Source organism: Tinamus guttatus, unplaced genomic scaffold (genome assembly GCF_059628265.1).
Source record: "Tinamus guttatus ecotype Peru unplaced genomic scaffold, ASM5962826v1 Tinamus_guttatus_pri_ptg000060l, whole genome shotgun sequence".
NCBI lineage: Eukaryota > Metazoa > Chordata > Aves > Tinamiformes > Tinamidae > Tinamus > Tinamus guttatus.
The window spans coordinates 900605-918450 of NW_028288594.1; the positions used below are offsets into that span (position 1 = coordinate 900605).

At 40.5% G+C, this 17846-nt stretch overlaps 1 protein-coding gene across 1 annotated transcript in view; it reads right to left on the reverse strand.

Moving 5' to 3' along the window:
- MYO3B (myosin IIIB) overlaps positions 1-10981 on the reverse strand; it is a 185294-nt gene extending 174313 nt beyond the window's left edge. The window contains exons 1-5 of the mRNA XM_088540356.1: positions 10871-10981; positions 6020-6490; positions 5128-5215; positions 251-316; positions 10-49 (exon numbers count right to left, since the gene is read on the reverse strand). Coding sequence (XP_088396482.1) covers positions 10-49; positions 251-316; positions 5128-5215; positions 6020-6490; positions 10871-10981 — 776 coding nt within the window. The remainder of the gene's footprint in view (positions 1-9; positions 50-250; positions 317-5127; positions 5216-6019; positions 6491-10870) is intronic.
- Positions 10982-17846: the final 6865 nt, after the last annotated feature.

The following is a 17846-nucleotide window of genomic DNA, read 5'->3' on the forward strand; positions in this document are numbered from 1 at the left end:
CAATCTTACCTAACCCAGTTTTCTTCAGGACTTGCTGCGTTTTCAGCTGCTGCAACAACAAACATGAATAAAAAAAAAGCTTGACAGCCTTCAGCTCACCTGAGATCCTTGGCATATCTCCAACTGTTTTAAAGTAATAAGCCATCCAATCTGTTGTTGAAATACACGAACCTGACCGTATGCATTACACTTTTACTCCAAAGCTGATTAACAGGGAATAAAGTAAAGAATGAAAAATTGTCTTCCTTACCTGACATCACTCCTGTTGGCCATATGCTGGACTCGGCAAGAGGTACTCTCTCTCTGAACAATAAATCTAGAAGAAGTAAAGACTGAATTATTAACAAGAACATGAGGAGATCTCAGGCACATGATGAATGAAACACCGGAACCAAAAACTTGCACGGTGTAATTTAGTTTGTAAAGGGAATTTAGAGACTTTCCCTGAACTCTGGCTCAACAGATCTATTTCAAACACACACGGAAAGAAGCAGGCTGATACTTTACTGCAGTGCAGGGAAAAGCAGAACAGTCTCTTAAACCGTCTTCATACCAGTCTCTTACAAGTAGAATTTGACTAAAATGTAAAAGTCTGGCTTTTATCATACAGCCTTTGTACATGTTCCCATTCTGCTGCTCACCTCTCCTCCTTCCAGTAGTTAGTAAGTAATGTGCATCCACCACCGTGTTTTGGCCTCCAGCTTCTTTGTACCAAAGACTGTAGATGTGCTTTTTGAGTGACTTAACTTGCACTGATACAGTCTCATACAGTATTTCAGGTTTAAAATTGGGTCATCCAATTAATTTTGAATATGGTACAGCACAGCAGGAATGAAATCTACTGATTTCTGGGCAAAGGCTGGAGCTTCTTTAACATAACTTTGTGTCTTTTGATACTGCTGATAGCAATTAGAAAGTATCAACCAACATAAGAAAGACTGCCAGGATGAAAGGAAAAATTGACATCACTTTTTTCTCTCAAGAGAGAATTTTTGAGTTCCTCTTTATTCTGTTCTGCAGAATTCTTACGATTAAATACAGTGCCATGCAGCACATGTTAATTATTAGGATAGCATTCAGCAAATGACCTTATTTATGCAGAAACTTTGCCCTGCCTCACCGAAATGTTAGAGGGTGGAAGTCACAGAACTCTTGCTAAGTATCCAAATGTGAGCACTCATGTGGAAGCTGGACATTTAGTCTGAAGCTGGACATTTAGTCGGAAATTCAACCAGAAATTAGGACCAGACATGGAGCCAAGAGATGGGGAAAGGGGCGTATCTGAAAGTCTTGTTTCATCAATTGCATGAGGAAAACAGTATCATTCCTCAGTGAAAGGAGGATGAAGAGCATCACCTGAACTTGCTTAATGCAAGGAGGTACTTTCCCCCACTTGGAAGTCACATATCTTTCTTACACCTTGTCCTGAACTCTCTCCTAAACTAGCTTATTTTAATGCTTGTTCAGGTATTCTACAAAAGAAGCAATTCTGTCCAAAGAATAAGGACAAAAATAGTGCAAGACGAATTGTATTTCTAACACACATTTGATGAGTATGACTGCAAAAGTTTACATTTGAAAGGAACTGGTGAGTAAGTGAGCCCTCTTGCAAATGAGTTGAGGGAGTCTTTACGACACTTCACACAAAAAGGAAAACAGTTGTGTGAGTGAACAAGACTGGAAATACTGGAGAGAAAAAGCATGAAACATTGATAGTGGGAATAAAGCATGAGAATAGTACAATGGAATTACACAAACCAGCCAACAAATAAAGCTGACATGTTACTAGCAATAAGAGGAAAGCACATTCAGGAGCTCAGAAGGGGAAGCACAAATGAGAATACAAAAATCAAAAAATGACAATAAGTTTCTATCTTCTACTAGTACAACCCTGCTAAATATAAGATACAAAATCTGTATTTATTAATATATATGTTACTTGCTTTACTGATTTGACCTTTCTATTGCACATCTAATTATTTACACACAATGCGAGAATAGTATTTCAAAGCAGGTTAAATAGAAACAGAAATTTTCTCAACAAAATGCCCACTTTAATACACTGTTTATGATTTCAGCCATGAGCATGAGCAAAGATCTCCTGAAAATTACATCCCTTGAAAGTGTTTCTCTGGGGGTTAGTGCAAGTGTTACTCTGTGAACTGTAGGTGAATTCAATTCCCAATACTTTCTACAGAAGATGTGATATGCAGTACGTGACCAGGAGACTAAAGGGAAGGGAATTTTCTTGTGAATAATGGAAAGTGTGAGTGGTGTGAGAAGGATTTCTCTAAGCCAAAAAAAATATGGTGCGCATGGAAGAAGTTAGGCAAATGGTTGCCTGAACTGGGTGATTCAAGTAATTATGCCATTAGCCCAGGCAGGCTAGCTGGGAGCATTCACTGTTACACCCATCACACCTCTCTCTACAGTCAATATGGTACCATCAGCACAGTAAAGAGGAAAAGAAAATTGACCACAAATAGATTCCAGTCACTTCAATTGCCAGTGTCACAATAAGCAGGCGAAGACGTATCTGTTTTCCACAGCTGTCAATTTTTCTCATACTATTCTGACCTAGAAGGTAGTTGCTAAGTGGAGCAATGAAAAACACAAAAGCAAATGGACTACCTTAAACTCTTCTCTATTCTAAGATACTTCTACCTCATGCACACCCTCCTGCTAACAGCTCTTCCATTTATTATTCCTACAGCACTATGTCAGGAGATGAGTTTAGTTTCTTTAATTTTCATTCATTCCATAAGAAAAAAAAAAGATAATTAAAGTCCAATATCTTTAAATGTGTAGTTCTTTAAGTGGAAACACATGAACAGCACACCCTCCCCATGAACTGGGGACTGCTTAAGGAAAAACTCGATGAACAGCAGAGGAGGAAGAAGGAAAGAAAAGACAGCAAGAGGCTCCTGACATGCCTTGCTCCTAACAAAGGGGCAGCAAGGAATGAGAAAAAAAAATCCTCATGTTTCTTCCCCCTTCATGGGGCATCATCACAGCCAACATAAGCTGTGTTGAGCAGAATCCTGTACAGTCTCTTGCCTGCTGTGAAGCATGCAGACAAAAAAGCACAGCCTCACACTGTCAGAAGTTTATTCCAGAGCTCCGACATTTTAGCTGCAGCTGTCCAGCTCCAACTTACACAACACATCATTCACAAAACTACTCTTCCCCAGAGAGGAAAAAAAAAGGCCTTGCATAAGGTTTGCGCAACAAAACGCACTAGTTTCTTAAGTTGTATGTCACTTTGCTGCTGTGGCAAGTCAGTCCCAGAGGCTTGCTTTTCAACACATTATCAGGCTATCATGGGTTTCCTTTTGCACCATAAAACTCAGGCACATCTCATTGCTTCAGTCAAACCACATTTTGCCCACCATGTCCAGTCCCTACACGGAAAGCAAGCACATAGCTATGCAAAGAAGTGAAAGAAGCAGTAGCATGGAGGACAGAATAAGCTAGGACCAGCAGGAGATGAAGTTGGTGCATTAGACAGTTACTATTTCTCTGTTTCTACCTGCAGAATATTCCCTCTCCCACACCAAAACACAGGGGCCTTCCTTAGCTGCAGTTGTTCTGCTCCTGTACCACTCCCTGGGTGACTATCACCTTCACTGTGCAGTGTGACAGACCCTCCTGCTGCAGCTCCCTATCATCTCCCTTCCCTAGCGTAGGGACTACACGGCTTTACCAAACTGTACAGTGACCCTCCATCACAGCAAGCAGGACCACACGTGTCACTCCTCTCTGCGCATAAGAGGAACACAGCTCCTCTAGTATTCTAGCCTGTAATGAAGGAGTCTTACTAAAAATGCCCGCTCTGTGCTCCTGCCCTGGATGATTGCCAGGTACTTTGCAGCTTGCTTATTCCGCACAGATGCAATACAGCTCAGTTTAATTTCATGGAAAGGAAAAAGGAAGAAGGAAAAAAACAGTCCAGGAAAGCTCTTTCCCAATGAACAAAATACTTATTTTTCCTGCAGGTATGAGTATTCTTGACTTCCCTGAAGCAATTAAAGGAATGCCTTTCCATTCTCTAGTTCTACATTACTAAGGTCTAGCTCTAAAATACATGGGTAAAAAATTTTAGTGCTCACCTGGCTCGTTATGCATATGGTTTGTATGAAGCTTTTTCCCCCCTTCTCCTTTTCTCTTGCTGATCCATAGGTTTTCTTCTCATCTCCACTCATGTAGAAAAAGAAGTTCACTATAATTCACCTCTAGGAATGAAGTGAAATTTGTACAAAGTAACAAAAAGAGGGAGCCTATGACTGCACAGCATATCACAGTAAGAGCTGTTCAGATCACAGTTTAAAATTAGAGCCAGAAAAAAAAATGGCCAATCTTTTATGCAAAAAAAAAAGCAAAACCTATACCAGAATTCTTCAAAACCCCTTCATGAACACCAGTGCATGTCTGAGTAACCTCTAGCACTGCAAAGTCCATGAGCACTCGGTTCATTATTCCTCAGTGACAGAAGGCTGGTGAGGACAGTAACTTCTGTTTTTGCAATACAGAATGCTTTTCTTGCTCAGCCAAACCTGCACTCAAGACCCTCTTGTTAGTAAGCTTCTCCAGGCATTAGAACAACAAGAATCATTGTCTTTGTCCAATGAACTTTTTATACTGAGTACAGTTGGCAAAAACACTGCAAAACTAGTCCTGGCAACCTTTCATGCAACCAACCAGTCACCATGCTGACCACAAAAGCTCTTCTCCTCTGTAGCTGGAAAACCAATAATACTGATACATTTTTTTTACACCAAAAATTGGGGTGGTACGGGATAAGTCACTCACTTTGCACACATACCAGAAGAGCAGCAAGTAACTTAGATTGTCCTTATTCCGCAAGGTGTACCACAGCATAACTGCAAACTAAGTTTCTGCAAGTTCCTAATTATGGAGCACTGCACGTGCTGCAAATACTAGCGCAAGACAGAAAACAAGTTCATATTTCCCTCTTTTCAAGCTTCCCTATTTGCAGTTCAACAGATCCTTGGTTTTAGAAGAGACCACATTTACTTTTAGCAGCTTATATTCACCTTGACTTTTAGACAGACTACCATACGAAGAACTCAGCCCAGGAGCAAGACATTTCTACTTGGTTCAACTCACCTTTTATTTTTGGAATAAATATTGGGAGAACTCTTCTTAATTTAACTGGTGCTAGAACACCAGCAATTTGCACCATCTTGGATAAAGACTGAAAGATTACAAGGTAACACCAGAAAAATAAATTCATTACTCATAATCAATATTTCAGTATTTATTTTTTAAACTTCAAATCACAGATTAAGAATGGAGCTGGAGTTTAATTTTGGAGTAAAAAAGGGATCAAAGGGATTTAGCATACTGTTAGAACACACACCAAATAACTCACTGTTATTGCTACATCTAACTTACTAACACCGAACCAAAACTTCTATGCGAGAATTAAAATTTATTTCCTACACTATCACTTCAAAATACAACAAAATATAACAGTGACCCTTATTCTTTATAGTATAATGAATCTGGAATTTTAAACAACAGATTTTAAGAGGGAAAATAAATAGATTTGAAATAAGAAAATTATAAGGTGTTTTATATGTACACATTAAGCAAATGCCTGGCCTTAAAAGAAGTAATTAAAAAGACATTTTGGTTAACATACTAAATTATTTCTCATAACAGTTTTGTCTAAAACTTTTCTGTTAACAAATGACCGTGCACCTCTATGCACCAGGAAGAGAATTTATCAGATAATATCTGCCATCCCAATTATGGTTCGTTAGCTATTTACACAGGCATCCTGCAGCATGGGCGCTAGAACCAGATTTATTCCAGTATTTAGGGAATTTGTGAATACAGTGTTTTACTTCAATGGCTTTGACCCGCTTTCCCCAAATCGGCTGCGCCACATATACTTACTTCTTGCCTTGTAGTAATTCCTCCTCCATTTTAAATCATTTAATCACAGTGGGCTTTCTTGGCATTGTTTTAAGTATTGTTTAAACACTGCATTCACGAAATAGGAACCGCTCTCTGCAACCCCTCCACCCCCCGAGGCGGCCACCCGCCTGGGCGGCCACAATTTCCACTGCGTCACACGCACGGGCACCTCAGCGCGGCGCGGGATGGCGCCTCTGCCCCCCCGCCGCAGCCTCGGGGGCCGAGCGCAGACCACTGCGCGCAGGCGGCGACACGGCGAGCGCCCGCAGGCGGGGCGGGAGCAGCGCAGCGGCGGCGCGGGCTCCCCGGGGGCGGCCGCCAGCGCCTTCCCTCGCCGCCCGCCGAGCACCGGCGAAGCTGCGCGGGCGCCATTTGCCGGCACCATTTGCCGGCACCTGGCGGTTGGGGCGCGGCTCCGCCCTGCGCAGCGCGAGCGGGCGCCCCCCGCCCCCCGCCGAGGGACCGTTACCTCGGCGCGTGCGTTACAGCTCGTGGCGCCGCGGGGAGGTCGGTTAAACAGGGCACGAAGAAGGGGCGCATAACGTAGCTAAAGGATAGTTATCCCAAAGGAAAAACAAATATATACGCGTAATTAGGATGAAATTACTTCGACTGAGACCTGCTCAACGTTTTAGTTATTCGTCGGTGTTGTACATTGTCTGGAACCATGAGTGGCAGCTCTACAAGCCTCGTGAATCATCTTCTCTTGTCAAGAAAATGATTTTATCAAAGGGAAAATTATTTCTCCCTTTCAGAGCTGGGGAGGCTGCTGTTTTTTTGGAATTCGGGATTTCTAAACAGTGTTTGTCTTCATTGGGCCTCAGGCACTAACCCCTTTTCAGGGTGTTTCTGCTTGTCTGATTAGGAAAAAAATCAGATACTTCTTTGGTGCAACTTTGTTTACAAAGAAAATAAAAAGTGAAAATCTTAATCTGGAACAAACAGGAGATGGCTGTTGCCTTGATCAGTAAGTTACTGTTACACAAAAGCCTTTTTCTCACTCACCTTACAAATACAGTCTCAACACAAGCATTCTGCTGGCTAATTAGGTCTCCTATCTGATTTTTCCATGTTTTTTTTTTAATCATACATCTCTCTCATGCATGCAGACCTGTGATATAAACACCCCTCTGTTTTAGAAGTGAAACGGAATTCAGTTCTGGTCAGTCTTACATATGTAGGCTGAGAGGGGATCTAATCAGTGTCTATAAGTACCTCAAGGGAGGGAGTGCAGAGGACGGTGATGGTCTCTTTTCAGTGGTGGCCACTGATAGGACTAGAGGAAATGGCCGGAAACTGAAACACAAAAAATTCCATAGGAACTTAAGGAAAAATTTCTTGACAGTGAGGGTGACAGAGCACTGGAACAGGCTGCCCAGAGAGGTTGTGGAGTCTCCTTCTCTGGAGATCTTCAAAACCCGCTTGGACGCAGTCCTGTGCCACGTGCTCTAGGTGACCCTGCGTGTGCAGGGGGGTTGGACTAGATGATCTCTAGAGGTCCCTTCCAATCTTAAGCATTCTATGATTCTATGATTCTATGTCTGTGTTATGGGTGACAGCTCCTGTCATTCAAAAGAAAAAGAAATTTAATTGTAGTCTACATCTATTGCAAATAAAGAACCACCTTCATTCATTAAGATTTGACCCACTCCATAGGATCCAGTACCACTTTAAATGAAATCTCACTCTCTGGAGTGAGAACTCCAGATCAGTTCTCGCTTCTATTTCTTTGTAATAACAGATAGTCTGTAACTAATCTTAATAAAAAAGCAAATTGTGAGGAAGGTTTTATAACCATATCTTTTCATAATTATTTAACATGCAAACTACAAAGACTGAGCAATGACATTTCTCCACCTATTTCTCCCTGTACTACCTTTCTCCACTGCCCTAGCACTTCTATTTTAACAAGGTAATATTTTAAACAGTGAGTCATCATCAATCTAACTTTCTTATCCTTCTCTTGAAAAGGAAGTTCTGGGTTTTATAATCCATATATACGCTTTGTTTTTTTCTAGCATCTACACTAGTAAAGTACTAAAAAGGATAAATTTGTAGTCAAAAGTAAAAGAAGTCAAAGCTGGATTCAGATAGTCAGTAGATAATGCAGATCATCCATATTTTCCTCGAGTTTAGTCCATATTGATCTGCGCGTTTGCAGAGGTTTTGCTGGTGATGTTTCATTTCATACTACTGCTGCTCTGCTTGATTTAGGTGTATTTTAGAGTATACAAAGACTTCATCACAAGTCATTATTTTCTTTGGTTATGATTGGAAAAGTGCTTTTTGTTTATACAAACGCTATAGCAAACAGTTACAGAGAAATCATACCTCTTGTCAAGCTTACCCTGCTATTCCAGCCTCAACAGGCTTGTCTGAGGCAGAATCCACATGTTTCATCCTCAGTTTTCAGAAGTTATAATGCACTTTAAAACATTTTCAGCTGTGCCTAATGTTCTAAAACATCATTCCTTCCACTTTATCAATTCATCATTGCTTGTATGAAAAGTATATAGATACAAGCAAAATTAGCATCCACATGTGCTGTTCTGTAGATTTTTCTTCAACGTTCTCAGTAATTATTTGGTATAAAACTTAGAAGCACTGGGAATCCCCAGTTTTCTGCCACAGATCATAGGTTGGTGTTTGAACCACAGAAACTTCTCAGCTTCTTGTCACGCTTTTGCTGGTTCAAGAGGCATCTTTATGATTTCTGTTACAAAAGCTCATCCAGGTCCTAATTTCTTTTCTTTGTTCTTTCTCTTTCTCTCACTCTCTTTTTTTTTTTTTTTTTAACTTGAAAATATATGAATTTATATATCCCTATATCTGCTTTCTTAATTGCTGCTGTTTTTCTAGTCTCATTTTCACTGTCTCCCTGCAGGCTAGGGTAACTTTTGACAACACTGCGGCTTTGGCACGGCAGGAGCGGCTTCCCGCGGGGGCGCAGCCACCCTGGCACACGGCGCTGCCACAGGGCTGCCCGAGCAGCCGGCTCGCAGGCCCCTTGGCATGCAGGGCATTTCCAAATGGGCAAAGGTTTTCCACTGTGCAGCAGCTTTCATTGCAATGGCTTTGTAAGTATAACAACTTGCCAGTAGAACCATCTGCAATTAACAGAAATACCTCAGTGGGAAATTTGAGAAGGCTAATAGAAATAGAAATTACAAAAACAAATATATTAATCCAAGCTTGGCCATTTTGACAGGCATAAATTTCTGATTGCATAACCTTACTATTTTGTAGTGTTACACAGGTTAAAGGAATAGATTTATTTTTAGTCATATTTTTAGTCATTTTAGATTTACATTTAGTCATATTCTTACTGGCACCTTCACTTTTTATTGCCTTTGTTAGCAGTCAGAATATCAATGTTAGTGTTGTTGTGCTAAATTAAAATTTACCTAGTGAACATTATGCATCCAGAAGCCAAACCCAGAGACAAGCCACATTTAATTACAGCAATTATTTTTTCTTGCTTGCAGATTTACAGTAGAAAAGAGCAACCCTTAATTGTTATCATATTTCTGATCACATGTGCAGTGATGATAGACCCGTTATGCAATGGCCCCACTAACACAGGCTCAGTGGGAGATTGAGTCTTTCCTAGCCTTTCTTTAAAGTGTATTTGAAAGTTAAGCATTTTCTCATTTGTATGGCCCTGGTTAGATGCCCAAACATGAAAATCAATTATCAAATTAAATGTTCTAAAGTGCTTTAGCCTCAAGAATTGAATGAATATAGAATTTTTCTTACACAGAAAATAGTATACAGTATTTACTTAGTTTCATTGGTACACATTGTTCAGTAATTAGTTTTTTTTTTTTAATGTGAGTGTGTTAATATTTAAAGTCAACATGTAACCAACATATTATGAATGGACAATAAAGCAATATTCTCAAATTTATTTTAATCATAACACATATCGTTATATGAAGCCCACACCTCCTAGAACTAGAAGTTGACATGTGTTGCCTTGCCCTGATTTATAATCTTAAAATCTCCCTATTTAAGTGGATATGCACAAATATTATTTGCTAAAGTAAAGCCCTTTTCAAGTCAGGAGGACTTCATGCTTTTTTAAGCAACTGCTCATCTCTCTGCATTTTTCTTTGCCCGGAGATGGACTTGTGCTTATAAACAGAATGCAAGGTTGCCTTAACCTACACACATCATAAACACTGGTGAGGCAAAAGTTAAAGTAACAATATAAAACACATTTGCTTGAAGGGGAAAAAAACATTGCTGAAGATATGAAGAACGGCTGAAATGTCTCATTTTGACAAAAATCTGGTGAGTGCTTAAACTATCTGGACCTACCAGGACACATGGATGACACTTAGCTTTTTCCTTCATAGCTTTTAAGTAAAAATGCAAGCACATCTCATTCAAAGATTGCCATCATCGTGGTGAAAAGAAATACAAAAAAATATTTATGGCTAAATCAGTTCTTCACATGATTTTTCCTGAGGAGTTCACCAGACTTCTGCTTTGATAATAAGGAGAACTGGCACTAAGGCTTCCCTCAGTCCGTGCTCGCCTTCTGCATGAGCAGAGCAAGGCATGATACGGAAATCTCCCCTCCTGACACTTTCCTCATAGGGATCTCTGTACCAGTTACCATATTTCTAAGAACAAGAAGGATAAGATATAGGGAAGGATAAGGGACAAGGGTGTTCCTGTCTATTCTAGTTGTTTCCTACAGAAGTCCCAGAGCCCATCCTTTGCCCCAGATCAGCATTAGGAACGTGGATCAGGGCCCCCGAGGGAAGCGAAGCTGCCAATTTATCCCGCTGAGCCAAAATCTGGATGCTCCTAATCCACCCTGTCCTAGAGCATTCAAAACACTTTGCTCTGGAGTTGTCATTTCTAAATCATAGTTTCCTCCCAAAGCTCTTCCCATCCTAGAGCTCCCCCGTTCCCTCACCTCTGGAGGGGACGAGCAGGACATGCCCAGGACGCTGCATCCACAGGGTCCAGTAGCCCAAGCTCCTTTTGCAGCTGGAGGTTTCATTAAGGCGACAGCTCCCAGCTCCATTGTGCCTGGCACACCTGCGTACAAGGATGGATGCTCTAGCAGAGGCATCCAACTTTGTTCTCATTTGCCCTGGTAAAAGGAAAAGGCTGAATACAGAATTATTATATTATCTGAGCACAGAGGACAGCAAGGGCGAAGCAATCGAGGAGTTTCAGAACATGGGCTGGGAGCAAACAACGAGCAGAGGGGGCTGGAGAAGAGATCCTTCATCAGAAAGCTCCTCAGCAATGAAGGAAATGAAACAATAGCAGTATTAACACATCACTCAATTCTCCTGCCCCTGGAATTAATGGAAACATTCACATCAATTCTAGTAAGAATAATATTGGAGCTTTATACATATCTTAGAAGATGATTTAAACGAGAAGGCAGTGGCTGCAAGCAGTACCCAGGGTAGATAAGGACTACAGAGCACAACAAAATTGTGTAGGTATCAGCACAGCGTCGGAGAGTAATTGCACTAGTGCTGGGAAGCAGCAGTGTCGCAACAGCTCTAGCCAAGACCAAAGAGCAAGGAACGTATCCAGAGTCCAGCCCTTACAAATCATAACCACAAACTGCAGAGAGAAGGTGGAAGCCTGGAAACAGAAATGTGACGATGGAGCACCTGAGGGTGAAACACCACCAAAATGTAAATAGCACTGCTGAATTACAGCACGTAGAATTATACTGGATTAGTTCCCAGCTCTAAACTCCAGAGAAAAGGTGACTCAGACGACTGAAAGCCAAAAAAAAAAAAAAAAACACCATAGAAAATGCTTCACGCTGTGACAGAAGATCCTGTGTGCCATGAGTTCCAGATACCAAGGGCCAGGAGAAGGATCTACACAGATTCCAGAAAGCAGTTTGTACCACAGTAAGTACCAGAATGGCCCTTCCACAGTATGGGTCACGTTACCCAAGTTCCAAGAAGTTTTCCGGTGTTGTTCCTGCAGCGTTTGCGTGGGGTCCCAAGACTAATCCTCATGACCAAGTTTTTATAGCTCTGTTCACACGCAGAGCAGCAATGTCATCGTTGGTGTCATTTCAGCCTATTGTGGTTACTTGATATAATTAATATGTTTAAATCTCTGAACTGACCTTAGGTGGATGAACGTTTGGGTGAAGTGAGTATACAGGCCATTATTAATAGTTTTGGAAGGTACAACTATCCAAATGATTGCTTCCCTTTTCAAAGTTTTTCTTCTTTCCTCTTCCCACATACAGCATATGCATTTTTTCCTTAGTTCAGAAAATTAAAAGCTATGCAACTGAAAAATAAAATTAGATAATATTTTATGCTAGCTATAAAAAAAAAGGACAGCAATTTTTCCCTTTTAAATATCCTACGTAAATTCTACATAATTATCCCCTATACAATTCAAGTAGCCAACAATGCAGGATAATAGAAATGCACCATTTTCTATTTGCCTCATTTCTTCCTATAGCACAGTATCTTTCTGACTGGTTCCTCCATGTTCAGATCCATCTTTTCTGCCACACACTTACCACAGTAAATCACTTGAATGGGCTGAGCTTCCTTCTATTTATTGTTGCCAGGGGAACCAACTTGTTGGTATTCATCAGTGTAACATGTCTTTTGACACATATTCCTCAGGACCAGATGCAACACACATGCAGCATTCAGTGAAAAAATAAACCGCAGCATCCCTGGAAATATATTCACAGAGAATATATTTATATATTCCATATATTTCAAAGGAAAAAAGAAGGAAAGAGCTAAAGTACCTAAGATTGGGTTGTTTTTTTTCTTCAAACTGATAAAAAAATTATAATTTATATACATATACACATACAGACACATACATACATAAAATTTGAGTAAGATTCTGCTTCAGTCCATAATTTACCCACAAAAATTAAGAGTCTCATTCATTGAATTAAGTGTTTCTAAAATAATGCTCATTTAATTTCTCTTCCTGCTATTTTTTTTAAAATGATCTTCTCCTTGTATAAATTCAAGGGACTATTTTTAATATGAAACCTTGCTGTTATCAGGTCATTCTAGCACGGATGCAGTAGAAGAGCCGGGTGTCTGAAGGTTATTCGAATGACATGAGTGCCCTGCTGGGAAGCATCGATGATGCAGATACAGCAGCAGCTTGGGAAAGGCTGTGAGCACCTTCAACCCTCAGAATTTCTGCTTACTGTAAGAGCAGTTCCTGGCAGGAAAAAAAAGGTGAGGCAGAGGTGACACATCTAAGGTGCCTCATAAAGGTCATTGCCACGCTGCTTATGGGAAACAAACCAACATTAACTTCCTGTGATAACTGCGAAAATACCTGTGTGGGAAGCCACAACATTTGAGGTTGGAGGCAGTAAAATGTGCAAAAAGTAAGAGAGTAAAGCAAAAGGAAGGGCTCTGTCTCATCACATTCCGAGCAGCGCGTTTCTCTCCCTTAGACAATGGCAGATCTTACCGTTTGGATTGTTGCGACACGAGTTGCTCTGACCTTACAGATTGGCACTCCTTGGAGTAAGAGATACTCCCATCCTAGAAGGGACACAACTTCAGTGTGAGACAAAAGCAACAGGCTGGAGCAAACAGACAGAAGACTGAAGCGAAACACAACTCCGCAGTCCTTTCATCTGTCCTCAGAACTTGCTTTAGGTTAAGGCACCCGCCGCTCTGAAGTTCATGTGGTGCGTGACGTCCCCCAGTGCTCTCACTAACATCAACGATCTGCTTAGAGCATCCTCAGGGATGACAAGCGCAGCTCACCTCAACTCCAGGAGCAGAGGGGAAGGGTGTCCTAGGACACACGCTGCATCTTTTAAGGCAGGCAGGGAAAGCATAAAAAAAATGCAAAATGACTCAGTTTTCAACGCTGATGTATCTAACCTACCAGCACTATAGAGCAAGCAAGGAGCCACAGCCTCTATAAACTAGTTTCCAGTGTCTTCATGCATTCTTGCATAAAGCGTTCTGAGAGGATATAGTACAGTCTGCCAAATATTTTATATAACTGTTGGGCCTCTAGGGTTTTAGAGTTGTAGAATGTTTTTGTTGAATGTTTGTAGAGTTGTAGAATGTAGAGTTTTGTTGTAGAATACCATACAAATGGGACCCCTGCATAGACAATATGAAAGCAACCAAGACAGGAAGAAACATCTGCATTACAGAGAGAGAACTCCACAGTCAACCAGAACTAAAAATGACACATCTTTAAGCAAACCTTATTAGTAGCCTCAAGATCCAGGTGCAATTATTCCTGAAACCTCAAGAACAGAGACAGGACAATTACCTGTTTTAGTTATTTGCTGGCACATGCACGGGATCCCAGGGAACAGCCTGTTCAGTTTGGTGGAGAGCAGCTCAGTAAATCATCCCTTTCTCCTATCATACAGGATCCTCACAATTCAGCTACCGCATTTCAGGACATTAATAAAGCATTGAGACATCAAAGATACTCAACGCTTAGAGGAATTACTTTTAAAATGAAGGATACATTTGTTTCTTCAGTCTTACTCTACGAAGCCATTCTGCTCTTTTTGTTGAAGTCCTTAAAAAAAAAAATCCAACCATGACAAATAAGCCCAGTGCAATCATTTTGAGTCAAAATGATTAACAGTTCGGCAGCCGTAAGAACTAAGAGCAGTCCTACAATGGGAAATGTATTACACGTAAGAGCTATAAGCAATTCCACTAGCTAAAATGCACACCCTTACAGACAGCATAAGGAATACACTGAGGGAACTCAGTTTTACAGGGAAGCAGTTTCCTCTGATAAAATTCTTGCTCCATGAAGGCAGATAACAAGAAATAAAAACATTTTAGCCCCAGCTCTCAAAACATCTTTCGTACTCAGCAGGTGGGAAAGGTTTACTATCCATTTGTTATCTACAAACGATGAAATACAGAAGGAATAGTAAGGTGTTTATTGGGTAGTAAATCATTCAAGGATGCAAAGGGTTACCATGGGATCAGGCTCTCTTCACAAATTTTAAGAGCAGCCTGCACTACCTCCCATAACAATTTCAGGATTTGGCTTTTCAAATTGTAGCACATTTATGAAGGCTAATTCTGAAATTAAGTGGGACTTTAAGTGGGACTTGGAGCTAAATTTAAAATGCTTTTCAAAACTTATTTGTTTTTTGCTTTTCTCTGTACCATGCAAAAGCAAGTACAGAGAAGTCATGTTTCGTGGGCAATAAGATTAGCTTTTCAAAACAATAATTTATTTAACAAGATTCATTTTGCTTTGAAGCAGGTGCCATTAGATTTTTTGAATGTTAGAGATGAGAAAGTCCAAAGTGTGAAGCGATAAGGTCCATAGTGAATAAAACCCCTAAAAAGCAGAAATACTAATGAAAAAGTTTTAAAAATCACTAAAACACACTGGCTATCTATCCTGGCTAGGAATTCAGGAAGCGTTCGCCTTCATCGAGAATACACTTCTACTTCAGCATGTTCATTTCCAGGAATTAAAAACTAGTACAAATCAGCAAATTACAACCTCAACCACAGAACACAGCATTGGCAGGAGAGGCAGCGAGCTCCGCCAGCCGGACTGTAGCCCTGGGGACTCTTCTCATCACACGGAGCCTTGTAGGCAAAGAGCCACCCGCTAAGAAACCCCGAGCGCGGGCGCTCAGGCTCCCTGACCCTGCTGCCCCACGCTGGGGTCTCGCTGCTCCCCATGTAGGGGTCTCGCTGCCGCCCAGGCAGCCCCCTTGGATCGCAGCGCCCTGTCAGAGGCAGCACTCAGCAAGCTGCGAATCGCAGCTCAGCCCACGGCCGCAGCTTCCTGACGTAGCCGAGAGCAATAATTCATTGGCACGAGGCCAGCGCTCGGGCAGGCTCCATCCATCACCACCCGCCCTGAGAAGGGTGCGCGGAACGCGAGGTGCAGAACCCGGGTGAGAGCTGGAGGTCTAAATCACCCCGAGATCTCCACGTGAACTCCCTGCCTCCTCACGCAGCTCTGCACGCAGCACAAACCAGGAACGAGACGGAAAACCAAAATCCACAAAATCTCCTTCTGAATCTCCTTCTTTGATGTTAAAGCAAAAGAGGCTCTTTTAAAAGTAAAGTAGTAATTTGCTGAATTAACGTTAAGATCCCTACTGTAGAGGCACTGAAATAATCCACTGCAAAGTTGAAGCCACCCTTAAAAAAAATGCACTATACAAAATTAACAACCCAATTTGTTTTACAATACTCAAAGGAAAAAGGAAGAATTTAATACATATATACACTCTGAATATATACGTATATAGTAAATCCAAGCAATAATTTTTACAGAAACAAATTTGTCAGAAAATCAAGCACAGTCTTCCCAGGCACCCAGGTTCTTAACTCAGCATTTTAGCTCTATCATTTTGCAGCAGCAACACTGTAATCGCACACATAACAAAGAACAACTTTAAATGGCATAGTTCTGAGTAAAATCAAATAATCTAAATTATTAAACTACACAGTTTGTAAGTAACAAAACAAACACACCTGGAATTACTTTCTATTCAAAGTATTTTGCATGCATTAACTTTTAGCATATAAACAACTCCTTGGCTATTTAGATGGAATTCAATATTAATTATATTTTGGATTATTAGGGTGGAGAGGAAAAAAGTTCACTAAGACACAGACTGACAGCAGATTTTTATTAACATATCTTACAATGTTGATTACTGTATTCCTAGTTTTGTACTCTTCCGATGTGTTAAAAAGATTCAGATTCTACAGTAATGTACTGTACTTAACCGATCATTCACATGGGGGAGCACACCAACAGCCGAGGCGCACAAACACCACTGTAGCTTGGACCTGTTATTTTTCAAGGTAAGCTTGATAAAGTAGGATTAAAAAAGTTATGGGGAAAATCAAAATTCTTGTTTAGCAGCATGCAAGGATATTCAAGTAAAATTTTCAATCAAGTGCTTTTTTCATTTGTTTTTAAATCAGACTGGTGGCTAATTCACCAGTACTAAAATAAACACTATGAGATACTCAAATGTTAAAGTTAAGGCTAATAGTTTTACTTCACATCCATATGCACAACCAGAGAACATTCCATTTTAAATAAAACACAGTAATCAAATTCTGGATACATTATCTCTTGTAGATCTAGAGCTGGAGTTTCAAACTATAGATTACTCAAGTTCATGAGCCCTGTAATAAATGTTATGCTGGAGATGTAAAGAATCTTCTTGCTCTTTAACCACACTTACAAAATGGCCTGGTATTCATAATGAGCAATGCAAAAATATTACAGGCAGAACTTATAATACAGTATGAAAAAAAGTAGTATTTTGGAAAAGACAAAGCTATTTATTTGGTGAAACAGAGCATTTCTAATCCTACAGGAAGTACTGTAATACTTTGAAATATATTTATATGTATGTATAAAAACCAGCATCCGTTATTGTAGACATTTTTTTTTGAACGGTGGGTATCCAGAAATGACTAGTCATTTATTTGCTTTTCCTTCTGTCCATTCTCCGTGACTGCTATACAGTCATTTTATTTCCCCATACACTTTTCATCAGATAATGACTTCCACTGGAGAGCTCTTTTCATCATGTATATGGTTTTATCAGTAGATGTTTTTATTTTACACATATAAATTTTATTTTACACACAAGCTATGAAAGTCAAAACTACCAGAAAGTGCTTGGTAGTACTGTATGAAAGAGCCAACCAACCTCCAACACCTGTGAGAAACATCAGTAGCAATATATTACATAACAGGATTTTATCTATAACCTTTCCTACCTACTTACAATGTGGAGCTTAGCCCGGTCAGGTCCATCCCCATGAATTTTTATCCCCTCTAAACATAAACTGTTTTGGTCTTCTTGCAAAAAGGATGCCAAAGCACTGGTTGTTCACACTGGCTCCCTACTGAGGGTTCCCCCCCCCCGC